Raw genomic sequence first — 20,000 nt, 5'->3', positions numbered from 1 at the left:
GTGTGTGTGTGTCGGTGAGTGCAGTGACTGTGTGGCAGATGAGTCATAGCCATACTCCGCAGAAAAGAGAAGAAGAAAGGGTTGGTGAGTTTCTTGTAAGCCTTGGCTGTGTAAGAAACACAGCGTAAACACGAGTAAACTAATGAACATGTCAGCATGTGAGATAAACAGGGTTTAGGTCAATTATGAGGCGGAAAACTTAAGAGGTAGAGGAAGAGGTAACAGATGGAAGTCAAATATCTAAAATAATCTTTTTAAAAATTGAGTACATATGCAACTGTTTATGTGCTTATGATTTCTGTTGTGAAAAATCTGGATGTTTGTGTGTGTATGTGTGTGTCTATTTGTTCCTAAAATCTGTGTTAAAAACGAATACGCTGTAGTGTAGATGTAGTCTATGTGTGTACTGTATATCCACTATTTGTCACAAGGACATATACACACGTGTTAGTGTGCTTCCGTTTGCATTCATGTGTTTGGTAAGGGTAGGCGGTGCCTAGAGGTTGCCTGAGGGTCCTCAGCCCTGTTTCCCCTGCCAGACCTGAGGCTCATCAGGTATCGGTCCGCCGGTTCCCTTCGCTAACAGACAGAGTTACAAGTGCCATGTTTAAGAGGCATGAAAAAGAAGGCAACTGGGGAAGCCGCTTGTTCCTTTCGCATCTTCAAAAAAAAAAATGTTTTAAAGAGGAACATCTGTCCTTCGCCACGCTTCTTTGGCCAACCAAATCTTAGCGGGGAGGATTTCCTGGTAATCAATGACTTTGGCTGAGATTGGCTCACACTAGGCTAGAGATTCAGCTTATTTTAGTCATTGAACTGATTCACTCACTACACACACACACACACACACACACACACACACACACGTAAAAAGGAGTAATGCCGAGCTGGCTGAGCTCAATCAGCGAAGGGTACTGACTCATTGATGCTGCTGCTGGTTCAAGTGGGGTCAAGAGTGATGGAGAAATCTCGCTTTCACAGGTTCTCACATCGCAGAAGGCTAACAGGGCCTCTCCTCTCCTTAAGTGAAAAAAGATGACCAACTTTATCTCACACCAGACTAAAATACACCGTCATGTCAGCACTTCAGAGTGAAATAAAGATGCACAAATAAAAGACTAATAAATGCACAAATTCAGAATTCCATCAACATGCTGAAGGCACAGCATGCTAATAGAAATAATAATGTGTGTGTTCATTCAGTTATCAATCCGTAGATGGGGAATACTCTACAAACCAAAGCTTTTTAGAATAAAATCATAAGAGATAGTGAACTATTGACATTACTCTCGAGATTTTCATATTTGCCAAGAATTAAACCATAGTAGCATTTAGCCTCTTTGTGCAATAAAAAAACTCTTTGAGGACTGACAATGGTCTAATGGACTTTCAATATGAGGCCGCCCCAAACAGCAGCTGACTTTGGACTACATCTGGCCACCCTGACACAACCCTGATCCTGGTCCGGAGGTGGGCCAGTTCTGGCCCGGGCTCAGCTGATGTCAGGAGGCTCATGCAGCGGCTGGATAGCCAGAAGAGGAAGTGGAAGTTAAAGCCGTGTGATTTCATTTCCGTTTATTCACACGTAACATGGTCAGCGGTTTCAAACCGGTTTCTCATTTAGTCATAACGAGACCCCAGCATGAGTTTCTGGGTGTGCTTATAAAAATAACTACACTAGTTGAAACTAATTGATTGATTTTTTGCAATTGCCATGAGCAGGCCCAAAATAAATATTGTGCAATGCCATAGCAGCATGTGTTGTTATCTCTACAAAAAATATTGTAAATTGTATCTACACATATAATTATTGAAATAAATAAATTACTTTCTAACAAGATGTTTGAAATAAATGTGACAAAATTCTACAACTTTTGTGGCAGTGCTGTCTTTAATCGTTCTTTAAAGATAAAATCATTGCCTTGTGGTGTTTAGACCACAATAGTAGAATGTGTACACTTGACAGAGACATTCTACACAAATGGCTCGACGGTGGCTCTTCAACCTTGGAGCTTTGAATGAGTAATATGGCACCTGGTATACACCTTTGACTGTATCTGTTTTGAAATAAAAAAAGAAGTCTATTTTGACGGCAGGATTTATTGTCAAGGCATTCAGCCTATTCCGTCTGTGACTTCCTTGAAGTGACTTCTCTTGGCAGCACTGTCTGACTGCTTATGACCACAGCTGCCAACATGGCCTCAGGAAAGTCTGCATTTGTTTGGCAATGGCAGGAATCCTTGCCAAAGTTTGGCATTTCTGGTGCCCCACGGTGAATGTTGAGCCATCCTGTGTCTTAATAGCGGAACGTACCGCTGTGCTCCAATTTACGTGGTAAAATATGACTCGCATGACTCTCGGGGGGAGTGAGATCAACAAGTCTGCCTGGCTGACCCAGCCTCTGAGTGACCTCCAGACTGAAAAAGGTCAACGCCACGCTTCCTGCCTTCAGCTGCAGACGATCCAGCTGTCGTGCTGATCGACACAACAAGAAAAAAAGACGAGAAGGCGAGTGTCGATAGGAAGTCCGACAGATGAAAAAGAAAAGGGGGAACTGAAGCAGAAAAGGAAGAGAGCCCTGTGTTTTCTCTTCCACCATTCTTTCAGTCATTGATTTGCGGAGGGTCTATATTTAGAACATGATGTATGATGGTGAGCTCACTGAAACAATGGCGGTGCCCTAGACAGCAAGGGAGAGAGAGAGAGAGAGAGAGAGAGAAAGAGACAGAGAGAGAGAGAACACGTGTGGGTAAAAGGGAAAAGGGAGAGAAGAAAAGGAGAGACTGCATATGTGTGTGTGAAACAGAGAGAGGTAGTGAGCATGTAAGAGAGAGAGAGAGAGAGAGAGAGAGAGGAATGCAGAGGATGGGAGTGAAATCGAAATAGAGAAATGTGTGGAGGGGAGGGTAAAAACGGGGGGTGGACACACCGAGGAGAGCAGAGCTGACTGAGACGAAGTGAAAAAAAAGAGAGAGGAGTGAGAAACAAAGGGAGTAAGATCCGTGCGAGCTGAACAGACTGCGGCCAGTCTCTCCCTCTCATCTCCGCCTGCCTCCCTGCACTGGACTGACATCCACGGATCTGCTACTCCTTTCAGGTAGTCCGCCACCAGAGCAGCTTCTTCCTCCTCCTCCTCCTCCAACACTCGAGCCAATATCAGAGACTTTCTAATGAGACACAGCACTCAAAAAATCCTCCATAGAAATGCATGGGGTTAGTTTGTAACGCCAATATGGCAGTTGTCTACACATATCCCACCCCTTCCGCGGCAAAATGTCGACATGTGAATACATTGAGCCAACCATGTGGTGTGATGTGAATACATTGAGCCAATCATATAGTGTGTTGTGAAGACATCGTGCCAATCATGTGTTTTGATCTCACCACTGTACCAAGGTTGGTGTGGTGAAGCCTTGCGCGCACATATTTCTGCAGAAATAGATGCCCGATAAGTGCCCAAAAAGCGTTGCAATATGGTCGCCGAGTGGAGGTACTTGCCTAAAAAGACTTTGCCAATATACACTCAGCGCGCTCATCTTCTGGAAACTTCTGTGTCGGGCTTAATTATTATTACTGCTAGATATTAAAAGAACACCCTGCATCAAATACTAATAAGCTGCTAGACCGAACACTGCTGCTACATGTTTGTAATAAAGAGCTGAATTGTTTTAGGAGAGGCTGCTTTGTTTTTGTTTTTCAGAGTACACTCTCCTGCCACATCAAATGATTTCAAAGCGTCTCCTGTGGAGCGGTCCACACCAAGTCCAATTTCAGCCTCAGTGAAACATCATCCAAAGTTGTTAAAAAATACATATATATGGTTTTTTTTTTCAGATCTTTGTGAAATGATGTGTTGCTTTGAGAACATGAAAATAAGAAGATGAGGAAAGAGGACAAAATGGAGAGGATAATAAAGAAACACACGCAGAGTGTATAATGTTACTGAAACAGTTTTACAAGCACATGGCAAAGACGAGCGATGGCCACCACCTCCGTGGAGCAGGTGAGAGGGAGCTCTCAGGATGACAGTTAAAGAAGACACCAGAACGAACTGGGTCAGACGCAAAGTGTGAGGTGAGGAGTCATCCTACACTTGGAGAGAAAAGGAGACTCTCTCTCTCTCTCTCTCTCTCTCAGGAGGAGAAAAAAAAGGAAAAGAAGGAGAGGGAGAGAAGAAAAAAAAACAGAAAACGGTCTGCTGACACCTGACACACTGCCCCAGTGAGTACAAAGTGAACAGGTTTCACCTGAATGAAACGACACACTACTGTGTGTGACTGCCCCTTCGATCAGCTGTGCGGTAAGGTGGGGTGAGGTGGGGTGGTTTTGGTGGTGGTGGCACCAGAACAAGACCAGCGGGAGTGAGGGTGTTTCCACAGAGGGCCCAGGGCCCTTTGCCACCGCTGGAAAGCACCTCTTTTCTGGCCCGCGTTCAAAGCCTCTGACTAATAGTGGCCTAAGGCATGGTGTCGGAAAGCCTTCTGGAAGGAGACACCTCCGTGACAAGTTCACAGCCTCGTCATTCGACGACTCATATTCGCAAAACTCACATTCTTAAATTCTTAACGGCGACTAGGCTAATTAACTCAATTACGCACAGTCTCAACATGACACGACTAAATAAAACACACAGTAATTTGAGGTTGGTCGGCAAATAAAGTATTTGTTCCTCCTGAGACACATTGTAGATAATTGCTACAGCAGATAAGAAACCTGCCAAAGAGGCTCAGAGTGGATTTGATTTTTCCTCATCAGCAGTATTAAGTCATAACAACGGGGACTTTGAAACAGAGCTGAAAGATTTAGCAGCGAAATGATAATTAATGCCTTTGAGTGACTATCACCTGCTGGGGCATTAAACTATTAGTGCAGAGAGAGAGAGAGAGAGAGAGAGAGAGAGAGAGAGAGAGAGAGAGAGAGAGAGAGAGAGAGAGAAAGAGAAAGCAGTCTGCCAGAAACATGAGTCTCAGCTATATATCCTCCCATTGGCTTCACGTGTGACCCCCCATGTCTGCCGGAGCAGATGCTTTTGTTTCAAATGAAAACTTCAGGATATTATGTCTAATTAGACGCCCCCCCTTTTCCTGTGAAAAGCTATGGCGTTGTGGATTCACAAGGCCGCACAATACATGGGCCTTTCAATTACATTGGGACAATGAGGCGACGGAGAAAAGGAGCTGCAGTAGTGTTGATGAGAGACGTCTCTCAGAGCGCGTCTCCATCAGTAGGTGAGGGCTTGTTAATCACTTTTAACACTGTGCGTAGTAACAAGACAAAGTGTCATGGCAACCAGGAGAACTGCTAATTGAGCCGGTGTCATATATGCTTTGACTGGGCAAAGAAAAAAAGGGAAAAAATGAACATCTATTTCATTTGTAAATCAAGTCTAAATCATTTGTACTTGTCTATTAATAAAGCAGAGAGTTTATTAGGGTTAAAGCATTTCACTGGGACTAATGGATTCTATCTATTCATTTCTATATTGTAATTTTTTTGCATAATATGTCACTGACACACAGCAAGAAACATTTTACAATACCTCCTAGCTTTAATTTAGGACTAAGTATATTTTTTATGAGAGCTCTGATATTGGATTTTATCTGTGCCATTATGTCGGTAGATTCTAGATTCTATTCTGCCTCGGAATGTTGAGATTCCTTTTCACAGAAACACAGGGGGGAGAAAACGTGGAACAATTCCACCCAGCTTTAGGACCCAGGAGGAGGCTAATCATGGCGCTACATGGCTGCATTCAGTGTGCAATGTTTAAAGCACTCCACTGCTTTCGACATTGAGCCAATGACAATGGCCCTCAGAGCCATGTAGAGAGGGAAAAGACAGAGACAGAGAGAGAGAGAGAGAGAGAGAAAGAAACAGAGAGGGAGGCCAGCTTGGCATCTGATTAGCAGCTAAGGATGTCTGTCTCAGGATGAAGCCTCGACTCTGAGAGAGTGGATCCCTTGGGGTAAAGGATGGAGGGTGGGGCTGGGGCTGGGAGTAGGGTTGGGCTTGGGGGAGGATTGGGGTCTGTAACGGTGGGAGCTGGTGGTGCCTGAACTCGCCTGGCCATTGACTCGACCCCGGGGGAGGACCAAAGGTCAGCGCTAGCACTGTTCTTATGTAATGAGGATTATAGCCATAGAAATTAGCGGAGGAGCCATTTTGTCTATTTAGATACGCAAACACAAACACACACACACACACACACAGACAATAAAAAACAATAAGGAGAAATGTCTTGATGGCGATTTGGACACATCTCCCACACCAGGGCCAACACACTGGATGGCAGCGTAGTGTGTTTTCACTGGCAACAATGGGCCTACTGCGAAGTCCCTCCATCCATATGCAAAAGGCCAGCATCTGTGTTTCATAAAGCAACGCTATGCGATACATTATGCTAATGCATCAACATAGCCGCAGACCTGCACTTTGTTTTTTGCACTTTTTGCAACCTGGAAACCAGCTGCAGTTGATATCTGACAGACATTTTTAGGACTCAGGAATAGTAATGACCTTAGGTTAGAGCCACAAAACCACAGTGGTATTCGGAGGGCTGTCCAAGAACTAAATTTATAGTCAACATGTTTTTCAGAGAGAGATTTCGCCCAGGACCAACACTTGCAAATAAAAAGGTTTCTCACTACAAGGGCCCTTGAAGGAGACCAAAACAAATAGAAATCTACGGCGGTACATGTAAACCATATGTAACGCACAGACAAAACAAATTCCTCAAGTTGCAATTACAGGTTGGTTGCAGAGCACCACTTGAAATTCTGTGAAAACATCAACTAACTCACAGAAAACATAATAGGCTTTTCCTGCTTTGTCTCCTTCAGTCAGACAGTATCACACACACGCACACGCACAAGCACACACATACGCGCACACGCACGCACGCACAATCACACACACACCATGTAAATAATAACACAACCACACAAACTCATTGCCTTTCTTATCTATCTCTCTAACACAAACACAAACACACACACACACACACACACACAGCGGACAGAGATATTGCAAAAGAGGATCTCCCAGCAGATCGTGCTACAGAGTGTATTGCACGGCGGCGTGTGACCTGCCAAAGTGCTCTCTCTTTCCCCTTTAGACCTCCCCTCCACTGAGAAGCCCCATCCACAGCAAACAGACAGCCAGAGGTCTCCCAACCCCAATACAATAGAGCCAGGGCTCCCCCCTCACCCCCACATCTCCATTCAGGCCCCACGACCTTTGGCTTCCTTCTGCCAGCAAGAGGCAGCTGCACGCGGAGAGTGAGGGGGAAAAAGCGAGGGAGAGGAGAGAGAGAGAGAGAGAGAGAGAGAGAGAGAAGAAAAGAGAGGGAGAGATAGAAAGATAGAAAGAGAGAGGAAGAGAAAAGAATGAGAGAGGGAGGGAACGGGAGAGGAAAAGAGAGACAGAGGAAGGAAAGAAAGATGGTAGAGGAAAAGGAAAGAGAGTGAGAAACAGGTGGTTTAGAGAGTGGGAAATGATGGAGAGAATGGGATGGAGAGATGAAGGGGGCTAAGAGAGGGTGGGAAAGAGAGGGGGGGGTCAGAGAAGGAGGTGTGATGTGAAAGGTGAAAGAAAGAGAGAAAAAACTGGGGGGGGGGGGATTCATGGGGGGTTGAGCAGGGGGCTACTCCAGTCAGAGACCTCTGCTCCTCCTCTGCTCACAGCAGCCTCAAAAGAATGGATAAAAGCCTGTCACTCTCTTACTACACACACACATACGCGTGCGCACACACACACACGCACATGCACACACACACACACACACACGTTTTCTCATTCTCATGTTCACAAACACCTCTAAATAAACATTAAAAAAAAAATTCAAACACATCATGGCGCACAATATACATATATACTCCCAGTCATTTAAATAGATATAACAAAAACATTATGCAATCATGCATGCGCAGTGCGCACGCCACCTTTTTATCTGTCCTCCATTTTTTTCTCTCTCCCTCTCCCAGTAATGGGTCTTCCTCCTCTTCTAAGCCACACAGAAAACAGGCATATGCTTCTCTGATCCCTTTCACAGCCTCTCTGAGGTCTGTCCCTTATGAGGCTGTGAGTATGACTGTAAAAGATCATCTATCCAGCAATCATTTTTAATTTCCTTTATATATTCATTTATTTATGTATTAATTTATTTATTTTGTATTTTATTTCTTTGCGGCAAAATGACAATCGATGGATCGAGCAGAAGCAGGAAAATGCAGGCTAACCTGAGAGATTACAGGACTAACCCCTCACACCTGTTTTCAATTCATTGGAAGCATCAGAGAGATGCTGTTATTTTATGTAATCCCTGGACAGGCCAATGGCCGAGCCTATGGGCAGTCAGACTGGACAGAGTGTACGCAGGCTGCGATTCCTTTCTTTCTTTCTTTCTTTCTTATCATCTTTTGCTGCCAGACTACTTTTTTCCTTGTTCATGCTTTTGTTCACATACAGATGCATGCATGCACCTCTGATCCTTCGTAATTAATTTGCAAATCAACAAACTTAATTATTAAAGAACAAATAGTACCACCTTCATAATTTGAGTACAAATAATACAACCTTCATAATTAAAGTATGCTGCTATCCCTTTCTTATTCTCTCTCTCTCTCTCTCTCCCTCTCATAATGAATGACACATGTCTCTGGCTGATATTGCGTCTCGCACCGTTCCAAAATAAGCAGACCTTTGTCGATCCTGTGATCATGTGTTCCATCTTAGTTAGGGGACCGTGAGGTACACCCACACAGCACACATGGGCTAGCTGCTATACACACACACACACACACACACACACACACACACACACACACACACACACACACACACACACACACTTCATTACGCTCCGAAGATCATGCCCACATGCCTTGTTTACAGTACACACTAAATGTGTTAAAGAATGCAGTGGGCCTGCTCTTGCATACTAACAGAGAGGAAACCCATGCGGCTTGCAGTGCGAGGGATGGAGCTTAAACACAGCCTCCGATTCCGTATTCCGTGGTCTGTATCTGTGTCTTCTCCAGGTTTTTCTCTGGGATGGTATTTAGTGGTTGTGAGAGGAGACTTTGTTAGATCCTGTTAGAGTCGCCATGCTGACACCACATGGCCTGAAATCAATGACTCTAAGCCTGTGTGAGGTGAGCTTTTTTTTTTTTTAGTCGCCATCAGCCCTCCCAACTTCACTTCCTCGTTGTCTCCCAGGTGTCTTTCATCTGCCACTGTGCACGTCATCCCTACCCACATCCCCCCTCTCTCTGTCTCTCTCTCTCTCTCTGTCTCTCTCTCTCTGTCTCTCTCTCTCTCGGTCAATAAGCTAGAGATCAGAGAGTGTGTATCTATATGTGTGAGTGTGTGTGTCTTTGTGTGTGATTGTGTGTGTGTCTGTGTGTGTCTGTGTGTGTGTGTGTGTGTGTGTGTGTGTGTGTGCAACCAGATAATGCAAATGGCGCTATAAATAGACCAGATAGTGCTGACAGAGCCTCTCTCTCAGGTGAGATATCTCTGGGTAATGCAATCACACACATACACATATACACACACACACACACACACACTAAAAGACCACTGAGCAACTTTAACCATTTTCCTCGCTCCACCACCATGATATTTTTTTGATATGCAAGCTCAAGAAGCCATTGTGTGTGGAGCAATTACAACAATTATGGCTGCTTTTACGAGATTCTAGAATGCAACGTAGGGAATCAGTATGTGAAATATGCTATATTTACAAAAACGAAGATGACAGAAAACATTGTGTTTTCTAATTTCCCCAAGACCCACAACTGGAACATTAAATTAGCTACAATTACCTCCACTGGATCTTAATCAAATGAGATAATGAATGCTCCACACATGGCGTTACACACAGGTGAGTTAGGAATCGGCGGGCGTGTGAGTGCGGACACTTGCTCAGTCACAATGTCATCCCCAGCTTAGAGGTAGTTCCATAAAAAGCCAACACAGGGGAGCCATGTCCTAGTAGCGTCCACTCCCTCTCACCTCCCAAAGCCTCTCAACCCCCCTCTACCTCCAAGCAACTTTTTTGGGGGGGTTACAACAGATATGTGGAAAGACAGAGGAAGACACAGAAAAAAAGACAAAGGGAGGGAGAGAGAGAAAGAGAGGAAGAGAGGGATACAGAGAAAATCAGAGAAGAGAGAAGGAGAATGAGACAGAGGGAGGGAGGGAGAGAGAGAGGAACAGAGGGAGAGGACAAGAACATACAGATAGATAGAAATACAGAAAGTGGGGGAAAGAGAGGTAAAGAGGGAGAGATGGACAGAAGGACAAGCCAGAGACAGAGAAACAGATCAACAGAGAGATAGCGATAGTGAGAGAGCGAAATAGAGAGAGAAAGGATGAACGAAAAAATGAGGGCTAACCTTCCAGCTCGTGGTGGATGACGTCGGTCAAGTTGGGCTCCTCGCCCCACCAGAAGATCCAGAGCTCCTTGGCGTCGGGCTTGACCTTGCGGCGCCACACGCACAGCAGGTTGGCCTGCACACAGCGCGTGTAGCTCCGCAGCACCGGGTCGTCCGGTGCAGGGGCCGAGATCACCGGCCCATACTCGCCTCCGCTGCGGAAGTGGTAGCACCGCCATTTGATGCCGGTCAGTTCCGCCTGAGAGAGAAGAGAGAGGTGATGGTTAAGTCACTGAATTTGTGAATTATGTTATTTATGGACTTATAAACATATTCTTATGCACTCGTGGGAAGTCTAAGAGTGTGCATGTGTAATGACATGGGGTCTCGTTCATGTGTAATAAAAGCTGACAGTCCAACTTCACCTTTGTCTCCACTCTACCCTGTATGTATATTTGTGAGTGTATGTGCATGTCTGTGTTCACTTCTGCACTAGACAAGCAAAATAAATTAATTTCATCCAAACTAACAGAAGATTATAATACCAAAGTACTTTAAATCTTACAATCTAAACTCATTATCCGGTTAGACATTTCAAAAGTGTGTTTTTTTTTTGCACCTCACATAGTGGCTGGCTTAAGTTCTCAAATGCTGTCCCCACTGCAGAGTATCCTGGAGTTGAGCACCCTCTCTATTGGCATTCAAACACTGAAACTATCCGATCGCCGCTCACAATGCCACCCTCTCCAATCCAGTGGGATTTCAAAAGAGTGTCCCAAAAACAAGTTGGCCGCACGTGATTGAAACGATGCGCCTCCAAACGCAATTATCATATTACCACAAAGTCATTATAAAACCTTTCAATCAGGCAGACTGTTGTGAAATGCCATTATCTTATCCGTATCTCGCATGCTCATGCTCTCTCACGCATATTTTATGCCCCATTGATGGTGCTTCATTATTGTCGTTTACAGATGCAGATAGGCGAGATCGCACAGACACATCACGCAGTCATTAAGATCGGGCTGATAGTAGTTTAGATTATCCATTAAAACACGACGACACTGTGTATTCATCTACCTTGCCTGTTTATTGATGCTTTTATACCGCTTATTTAGAAGTGTTTTATTCCCCCTTCTTAATTCTGTTAATCACCTAGGTGTGAGTGTGTGGGGGTGTGTGTGGGTGTGTGTGTGGGTGTGTGGGGGGGGGGGGGGGGGATAAAAGTAGATTATTTTCGCCAAAGACATAAAAGCAGATGTGTAAACAGTTTAAACACTGTGTAACTGCTCACAAAAATGAGAAATGAAAGAGATTGAAAGAGAGAAGAGGCGAGGGAAGGGGAGTGAAAGAGAAAAAGGCAGAAAGAGAAAGAGAGAGAGAGAGAGAGAGAGAGAGACGGAGAAAGAGACTGTCAGGGTCAATCACTGGAGCACAGCCACTGTCTGACATCTTCTCAATTTCATTTGATTGAGCGAAACACGTTTATGCTTGCGATCGGAGGACGCCAGGCAGAGGAGTGAATGATTCAGGCCACGGCCTTGACAAGCAGGGCGTTTGTTCAGGCTATCAATGGGCCATAAATGTGCAATGTGTGTGTGTGTGTGTGTGTGTGGGGGGGGGGGGGGGGATTGTTGTGGGGAGAGTTCTGCAGCCAGAGTTGAATGGTCTGGACAGAGAGAAATTTAGTGGCAACAACCCCTCCAGCACCCACCCCCACCCCCTTTCCCCTCCTTAGGGAAACTTTTTTGCTGAAATTAAAAGAAAGCATATCATCATTTGCGGTCATATTTTCAATTAAATGCAATTGCTTCTTCATAAAGTGTTTTTCTGTTAAACTGTGTTAAAAATCGAAACCAGGGCCACACACACATACATATATGCACACACACGGTCTCAGACACACACACACACACACACAGGATGTCACCCTTCACAATGTAGCAGTCTGCACACCGCTAGGCGAGCCTAACTTGGCACACATAGCCTTGGAAGACTGCCATGCTGTCCAGCTCTTAAACAATGCTGCTGCTAGGCCTCTGCTCACTACCTGGCCACACACACACACATGCATGCACACACACACCTGGAAAGAGGGCACCTTGCTAGAAAAACAGAACCTGGTGTGTGTGTGAGTCTGTGTGTGTGTGTGTGTGTGTATGTGTGTGAGTGAGTGTCTAAAAAGAAGAAAGATAGAGAGAGAGGGAAGGAGGGAGGGAGACAAAGAACGATGAGCTTCTCTGATGAGTGGGCATTACTGAAGGAGCTTCCATATCAGGATGTCAAGTGTTTGGCAGCATGTGACCACAGGGGCCAGAGCTGGGGACGTAACCCTGTCACAGCTGCTGCTCTCTGTGTGTGTGTGTGTGTGTGTGTGTGTGCGTGTGTGTGTGTGTGTGCGCACGTGTGCAATGTGCATGTGTGTGTGTATGGGTAATGTGTATGTGTATGCATGTATGTGTGCATGTCCATTTGTGTGGGTATGTCTGTGTGCATGAGTATATGTGTGTATGTGTGTGAGTGCATGTGCATGGTTATGTACGTGTATGGGTATGTGTGTGTGTCTATGTATATTTATGCATGCCCATTTGTTTGGGTATGTATATGTTTGAGTGCATGTGTGTGTGTGTGCATGTATATATGTGCATGCCCATTTGTTTAGGTATGTATATATTTGAGGGCATGTGTGTGTGTGTGTGCATGTATATATGTGCATGCCCATTTGTTTAGGTATGTATATATTTGAGGGCATGTGTGTGTGTGTGTGTGTGTACATTTGCGTCCTGTTGTCCTGCAGAAATGTGCCTCGTAATAACCAACACGAGCCTCCCTAATGACAGAGAGAGTGTAATCAGAGATATAAACACCAGCGCCATGTCCCCACCAAAAATAGGGGAGCACGGGGTCAAGGATGGGTCTATGAGGAGAAGGAGGAGGGGAGGAGGGGTGGTGGGGGTGGTGGTGGTGGTGAAGGTGGTGCTGGGGGGTACACAGCAACTGAAGGCATGCCACAGCTAAAGCCGGTGCCACCCTCAGCCTGGCACGTTGCGAGGAAATGACTGGGCTCCGCCACAGGGTACAGATGATTCAGTGACCGGGGTGGGTGTGTGGGGGGGGGGATGTATTCGTCAGAAACCTCTCCAGGATGAAGTGTGGCCACTTCAGAAAAGTCTGTTTGTCTGTGAGACATTAACAGAAGTGGATGACCAAGGCTGACCAGTGGTCAAAACCATAAAACTGTATACAGCAGCCCTGCAACCATGGGGTGCCTCTAGAAATGTTGGTCCCACCTACTTCCTGTCACTCTTCACTGTCTTATGTGAATAAAGGCAAAAAGCCCCACAAAATATACTACAAAAAAAGCCTTCTGCTCTGTGGCCCCCATTCCTTAAAAACTGCACAATGTCAGGCTGATGCCATCCACTCCTCCCGTCACTCTCCCCAGATCGCGCCTCGTTCCAGGGCCTTGTCATGTAACACGTGTCAGCGGTGGCGGCGGCGGTGACAAGAGCCATCCTTCTCCAAATGAGAACGGCAATGATGTGATAATGAGGTGTGTGCAGGTTGCTGCCCGCAAGCGAGGGAGAGGGAGAGAGAGAGAGGGAGAGAGAGAGAGAGAGGCACTCATTCACTCACTCAAAGGGCCTTGTGGGAACCCCCGTGAGTAGCTGGAGGCTAGCGGTTAGCGTCCTCTCTGACAGCCATTAGCGGTAGCTAGGTGAGGCTCAGGTCATGAGATGCAAGGAGGGGAGAGAGGACAAGGACCTCATCAGAGCCCCTTTGAGTTACAAACAGTGCACTTGGACAAACAAAGAGGCATTTTAAGGTACCGAATAGCCGCAAAGTGACGACAAGCAAAGCGAGCATGTCTGACAATGCATCACATTGATTCTGCGGTTTATCTACTCTCGACAACAACCGGAAACGCCACTTAATCTGAAACACTAAAGGTTTTTCAGCAGTCTGGAGATATAGTCTGGAGTCGCCAGACCATAATGAAAGCTGTGAAACAGGAAACAGGTTACAGGAAAGCCAACACCTGGCTAAGAGAGAACTCTCTTTTTTTGTCCAATAAACACGTGAGGTTTTTGGTGAGGCTGTTCCTGACACCTCAACAACCAGGTTCTCAAACAGGTTCTCAGTGTGTGATTGTAATACAACAGATAGACTGTGTTCCCACTGGGATGTTCTTTCAGGAAGCCTTGCGATGAAGCCTAGTTCTTACTGGCATCCGCTGGAGGCTTTACAAGAGGAACTCCTTGGCGAAGACTTGTTTGTGCACCACCCAGTTTGTCCTTTTAGTGTTTATCAAAGGAAATCTCCACTATGCTGCACACCCCCATGATTACCTATTGATTAAGCATTGAACAGAACTTGAAACCACTTCCAATATTAGGAGAGGGCAGCATTGCAGAGTGTCTTAATTAAATGTAAATGTTCGAGACTGCAGTGTGATTAAGCCTCTGTAAGGGCATTAAGCAGATTTGCTCGGCAGATCGGTGTAACACAAGCAGGCGCTTGTTATCATGAAGACGGTGGACAGTGTGTGTGTGTGTGTGTGTGTGTGTGTGTGCGCACGCGTGTGTGTGTGTGGGGCTCAAACGTTCCAGCGAGAGCTCCCTTTTATACAGGCATTCATGCTTGTTACAATGCTGAGCATAATAAGAGCCCGGCCGGTGTGTGTTGTGTGTGGAGTGTGTGTGTGTAGTTGTAGTGGCGCTCCGCGTTAGGCGAACGAGCGAACAGACTCGGTGTGAAAGCACAATGAGGCTGAGGAGGGGCACCGACAGTGGAGCAGCCGTCTGAATAGATCAAAAGACCACCGTAGACACACACCGACAGGAATTTACATATACACATAAACACTACTGTAGGTCTCTTACACTCATACGCATGCTCACACACACACACACACACAGACACAAACACACACACACACACACACACACACACACACACACACACACACACACACACACACACACACACACACACAGGATAGTGTTTTTCATTAGGAGCATCTTTCTGACAAAAGTCTGGTCAATGTTGAAGAAACCCCACTGCTCTCTCTGACAAATTATACGATTCTGGATAGTCTGTGTGACGTCAGAGAAGGCTGCATGAATCACGCGCGCACTTCTGCAAAGTCCCTTTTCCCATCAGCGTACCTTCTGAGAAACTCCAAATGCTACAAGGTCACTCAGAAAGGGCTGTGACGTTTGGAGTTCTTCCTAACCCTATACTTCCACTTAGCCTACGTAGTCATTACCGCTGTGTGCCTTTAAAAGCACTTTCTCTGCTGTTAACACGTCAGATGGACATAAACCCAGAGACAGACACACACAGGCACACGTGTAAACACACACAAATACACACTTTCCCATTCATAAAAAAATCAAACTGCTACTATTATAGTGCTGAAAAATAATAAACAATCTCTAGGAGCTCGTAAAATGTCACACTGAATTTTTCATAACCTCAACGGCCTTCCACGGGGGATACACAATCAGACTGTGCAGTGCATTCAGTGCCGGAATTTCCACAAGTTAACTGTACTGGGTGAGTGCGCTCAGTAGCAATTTGAGGAACACAGGTGACCCAGGCAGGCAGGCAAGCAAGCAATTAAATGTGCACTCCAACATAAACAGGAAGAGGAAGTGATGTCACAACGTGGAATGCCCAATGGAAAACTCCAGTATCCTGTACATGGTAATGTAGCAACGAGGCAGACCACAGAGAAGTGCAAACCCCAGAAGGGGGGCGTCAGGGTCATGACCTCTACAAGGACTTGGAAACTCAGCTAAGGAGCTAAGGAGCCAAGTACCACACCACTTATTAGCCACTAGCATCTGCATCTTTAGCATCTACATCACAGAAACATTGAGTTCTCAGGGGCTAGTTAAAAGCAATTAGCATAGCTTGGCTGATATCAAACAGATGTAATGCAGATCCCTCTGCCACGTTTTAGTTTAGTGCTGGAGTGAGTAGCTCCACCTTTGTGATGTGAGAGAGTACTCCACAGATGTAAAAGTCCGGCTTCAGAAAGCAAAAGTATTGCCATGTATTGGTTCTACCTGTGCGCTTAACACATGTGATTTCAGTAATTAGTTGATCTACCTGGCTTAAGAATTGTGCTAATTAGAATCAGCTGATTAAACGAATGATTGGAACAAAAATTATCGCAGGACTTTTACACCTCTGGAGTACTCTAGAGCTTGTTTTCAGTAACTAGCTGTGGTATTCAGGCAAACAACAAAAGCGCTTAACATAAAGAAACTGGCAACAAATGGGAAGCAAGGATTATATGAATGGTGTTAACATCTATGTGTCCTTTTGTGCCAGAGAGCTTGATACTTGCTATTGCTACTTCCTGAGTGGTTCATTCTTTTCTTCCAGATTAAATAGATATTTAGGGGAAATCATTCCCCTCGCTCTCGCTAACATGACGCCAGTGACCCGGTAACCGAGTTGTGAGCCCTAGTGCCACCCAACACCACCCGCCCACTCTGACCACACCGATTCTAGAGCGTCCAAACAGCCAGCGGCGACTCACCCGCCCTCCACGAGGGCAAGGGAGTAGGTGGGCGCCATCGTACGTAGCGCACTTCACTTCGCCGAGAGCACCCAAGAGCGCGAGCTTGATTGACTTCCCGATGATTGGACTGGGTGACTCCAGAGAAATTAAAACCGGCTTACAGGCGCTTCTCCTTTCCTCAATTAACCCATTGAAATGAGATTAACCCAAATTATTGCCTGCTACTCTTCTTTTTTTTCTTTTTTTTACCCACTTTGTCTTTCATCATTTGATATATTTCTTTTTGCAGTCACTCCAATAAGGGGGGGGGGGGGGGGTATGAAGGAAATAGAGAGTGAGAGAGAAAGAGAAAGAGAGAAGGAGAGAAATTGAGGGAGGATGCTAAGAGAGGCACACAAAAGCTTCAAACAGGTGCGGTGAGTGCCCACCCTCCTCACCCCCCACCAGCCCCTGAGGGGCCGAGGCTCCAAACAGGTGCTTTTATTGGGTCCTTCACTGGCTGCACCTTTCCAGGGCTCTGGCTCACAAAAGCATGGGGCATTGTTTGATGGTGTTCTGTGGCGTAGCTTTGGCCCCGGGAGGCGAGTGAGGCAAGCGACCTAATTAGAGTAGCAAGCATCCCCGGGGCTGAGTGACGGATGGACCTGCCAATCAGGAGGGGGGAAAGTCTCACACACATGCAGAGATACACAGATGCATGTTCACACACACACACACACACACACACACACACACACACACACACACACACACATACACACAAAATGAGAATATCATTATGCACCCAAGCACACACACGTACACACATATAAGGACACATGCCAATGGAAACACAGATACACACACGTACAGTCATCCACATAAACACAGACAGGAATACAAACACTAACACACATGCACACACAGGTTATGCTTGAGCACTCTCCAGTGTCAGTCTCCTGTGACTTCTCACCTGACAGAACAAGATGGGGGTATAGGAGGGGCAGTGGAGGGTGTGTGTATGTGTGCGTGCGTGTGTGTGTGAGAGAGAGAGGTGAACAGCAGACAAGCCCACACCTGTGACAGAAGCCCTTTCCCGAGAGCGACACAAAGACACGTTTCGCGAGGGCAGCCACGCGGGGTTGCCACTTTAAAAAGGCACGCGAACAGCCTCAAAACACTGGCCCCGGATTAGGCTGCATTATTGATGAGGAAATAAATAAACCAAGCCCTTCTTTACCAGCTCGTCTCGTGTGCAACTTAATTAACTCTGACAAGAGCAGGCAGGAAGAGAGGAAGAAGGAGGAGAAAAATGGAGAAAAACGAGAGACGGGGTTGGGGGTGGGGGGTGAGGGTGTGAGGAGGGGACTTGGGGGCACGAGGAGAAGGGGAACAAAAAACAGTTGCTAGGCAACATACAACATCTGTAAGACTTGGGCAACTTATTCAATTTTCAAGCTTCGGTCTCCAGGGTTACGGCAGAAAGATAACATTTTGAACAGTTTAGGGGTGTTTCCTATTGAGTGTGAATTACAAAGGAAAGTAACAGTCTCTCTCTCTCTTTCTCTCTCTCACTCGCTTCCTCCCTCCCTCCCCCCCCTTTCCTTTCTTTTTTTCATTTTTGGCCTCTCTCTCTCTCTCTCTCTCTCCTCTCCATGTGTAGTTTCCCCCCAACACCTGGTTCTCATTTGTGCACTCAATTTGAAAAACATAACCATCTCATGACTAGCACATAAGAAACCGCCCACAGAATCAGACTGCAAGATCTGGGCAGTTTTGAAGATTTATCCCACAGAAGCCCCGGTCAACCCAGCCATGATGGCTTTTTAAGATGTTCCTGAAACTTCAGCCTCACAAAAGAAAAGCCCTCACCTACGGTCCACTGTGGACCGCTTATAGAAGCAACGCAAAGACAAGGGGATCTCTGAGAAAGAGAGAGAGAGAGAGAGAGAGAGAGAGAGAGAGAGAGAGAGAGAGAGAGAGAGAGAGAGAGAGAGAGACACACACAGACATCTGTCATATCCGTCGTAGTTGCACTGGTGTGAACAGGGAGCCAGTTGCTGATAATATCTGGACATGCTTTAGTGTTTGTTATCTTACTAGGAATAATTTCCCTCACTCTCATGGAGGTGTGCTAGTGGTGAGGTGTGCTCTGCTCTCGGTCTAACGGGTTGGTGGGGGTGGAGGGTGGGTGGCAGAAAAGGACATGACCTGGCCGTGCACCTCTCCCCACCCCTCCTCCTCCAGCTTCTACCCCTGCTTCTCCTTTTCAACTTTCTCCTCTCAGCTGTTGCGAGTCAACACGACTCCTGGGCTTTAGAGTGGCTCTGAGCTGTGAGGGGAGAGGAGGGGCCATTAGACTGGGAGATAGCAATGGAGTTTGTGCCTGACCTGGGCCAGACTCACACCAGATCTGGGACAGGCGTACACCCATGTTGCTATCTAGAGGCCTGTGTGTGTGTGTGTGTGTGTGTGTGTGTGTGTGTGTGTGTGTGTGTGTGTGTGTGTGTGTGTGTGTGTGTGTGTGTGTGTAGTCCAGCCTGCTGGCTGCTGTCTGTGGTGTGTGTGAGAGAAAGAACGGGAAGGAGAGCGATGAGGCGAGTCTTGTCAGTGCCCAGAGAACAGGTCTTGACCTGCAGCTGGCAAAACCCAGTCAGCGCCTGTAATCTACTGTTTGCTTACAGAGCGGGGTGTGTCAGCGAATCAGATATGGCTCGAGAGAGAGAGAGCGAAAGAGAGAGAGAGCAAGCAAGGGGGAGCAAGGAGAGAGAGACTACCGAGATTGCTCTGCCGCCTCTCTCTCTCTCTCTCCCTACTTCCCTGGCCCTCATCGCTCTCTCCCACTCTCTCCCCTTCGCATGGCAGAATGTGACCTTAATAAAGTCTTCACGTTCCCTCAAGCTCTTTTTTCTACCTCCCTCTCCCCCTCTCCCTCTCTCCCTCTCTCTCTCTCACACACACTCACTTTCTCTCCTCCTCCTCCTCCTCTTGCTATACAGATACACAGAGTTGACTTATGAGGACCAACATCTGGGTACAGCTTGGCCTGCGGCTCCCAATGTATCGGTTGATTTAGTATGGTAAACAATATTGGCATCAACATGTCTCAG

The 20,000-nt window shown here is 46.3% G+C and overlaps 1 protein-coding gene across 3 annotated transcripts in view; it reads right to left on the bottom strand.

Annotated features, from left to right (window-relative positions):
* Nucleotides 1-20,000, bottom strand: part of LOC121680339 (mediator of RNA polymerase II transcription subunit 13-like) — a 95,833-nt gene that overhangs the window by 69,018 nt on the left and 6,815 nt on the right. For all 3 annotated transcript variants that reach the window (XM_042059668.1, XM_042059670.1, XM_042059669.1), the window contains exon 2: nucleotides 10,398-10,635. In XM_042059668.1, the coding sequence (XP_041915602.1) occupies nucleotides 10,398-10,635 (238 nt within the window). The remainder of the gene's footprint in view (nucleotides 1-10,397; nucleotides 10,636-20,000) is intronic.

This window comes from Alosa sapidissima, chromosome 13 (genome assembly GCF_018492685.1).
Source record: "Alosa sapidissima isolate fAloSap1 chromosome 13, fAloSap1.pri, whole genome shotgun sequence".
In the NCBI taxonomy this organism is placed as follows: Eukaryota; Metazoa; Chordata; class Actinopteri; order Clupeiformes; family Clupeidae; genus Alosa; species Alosa sapidissima.
This window is presented reverse-complemented; position numbering and strand designations above follow the sequence as displayed.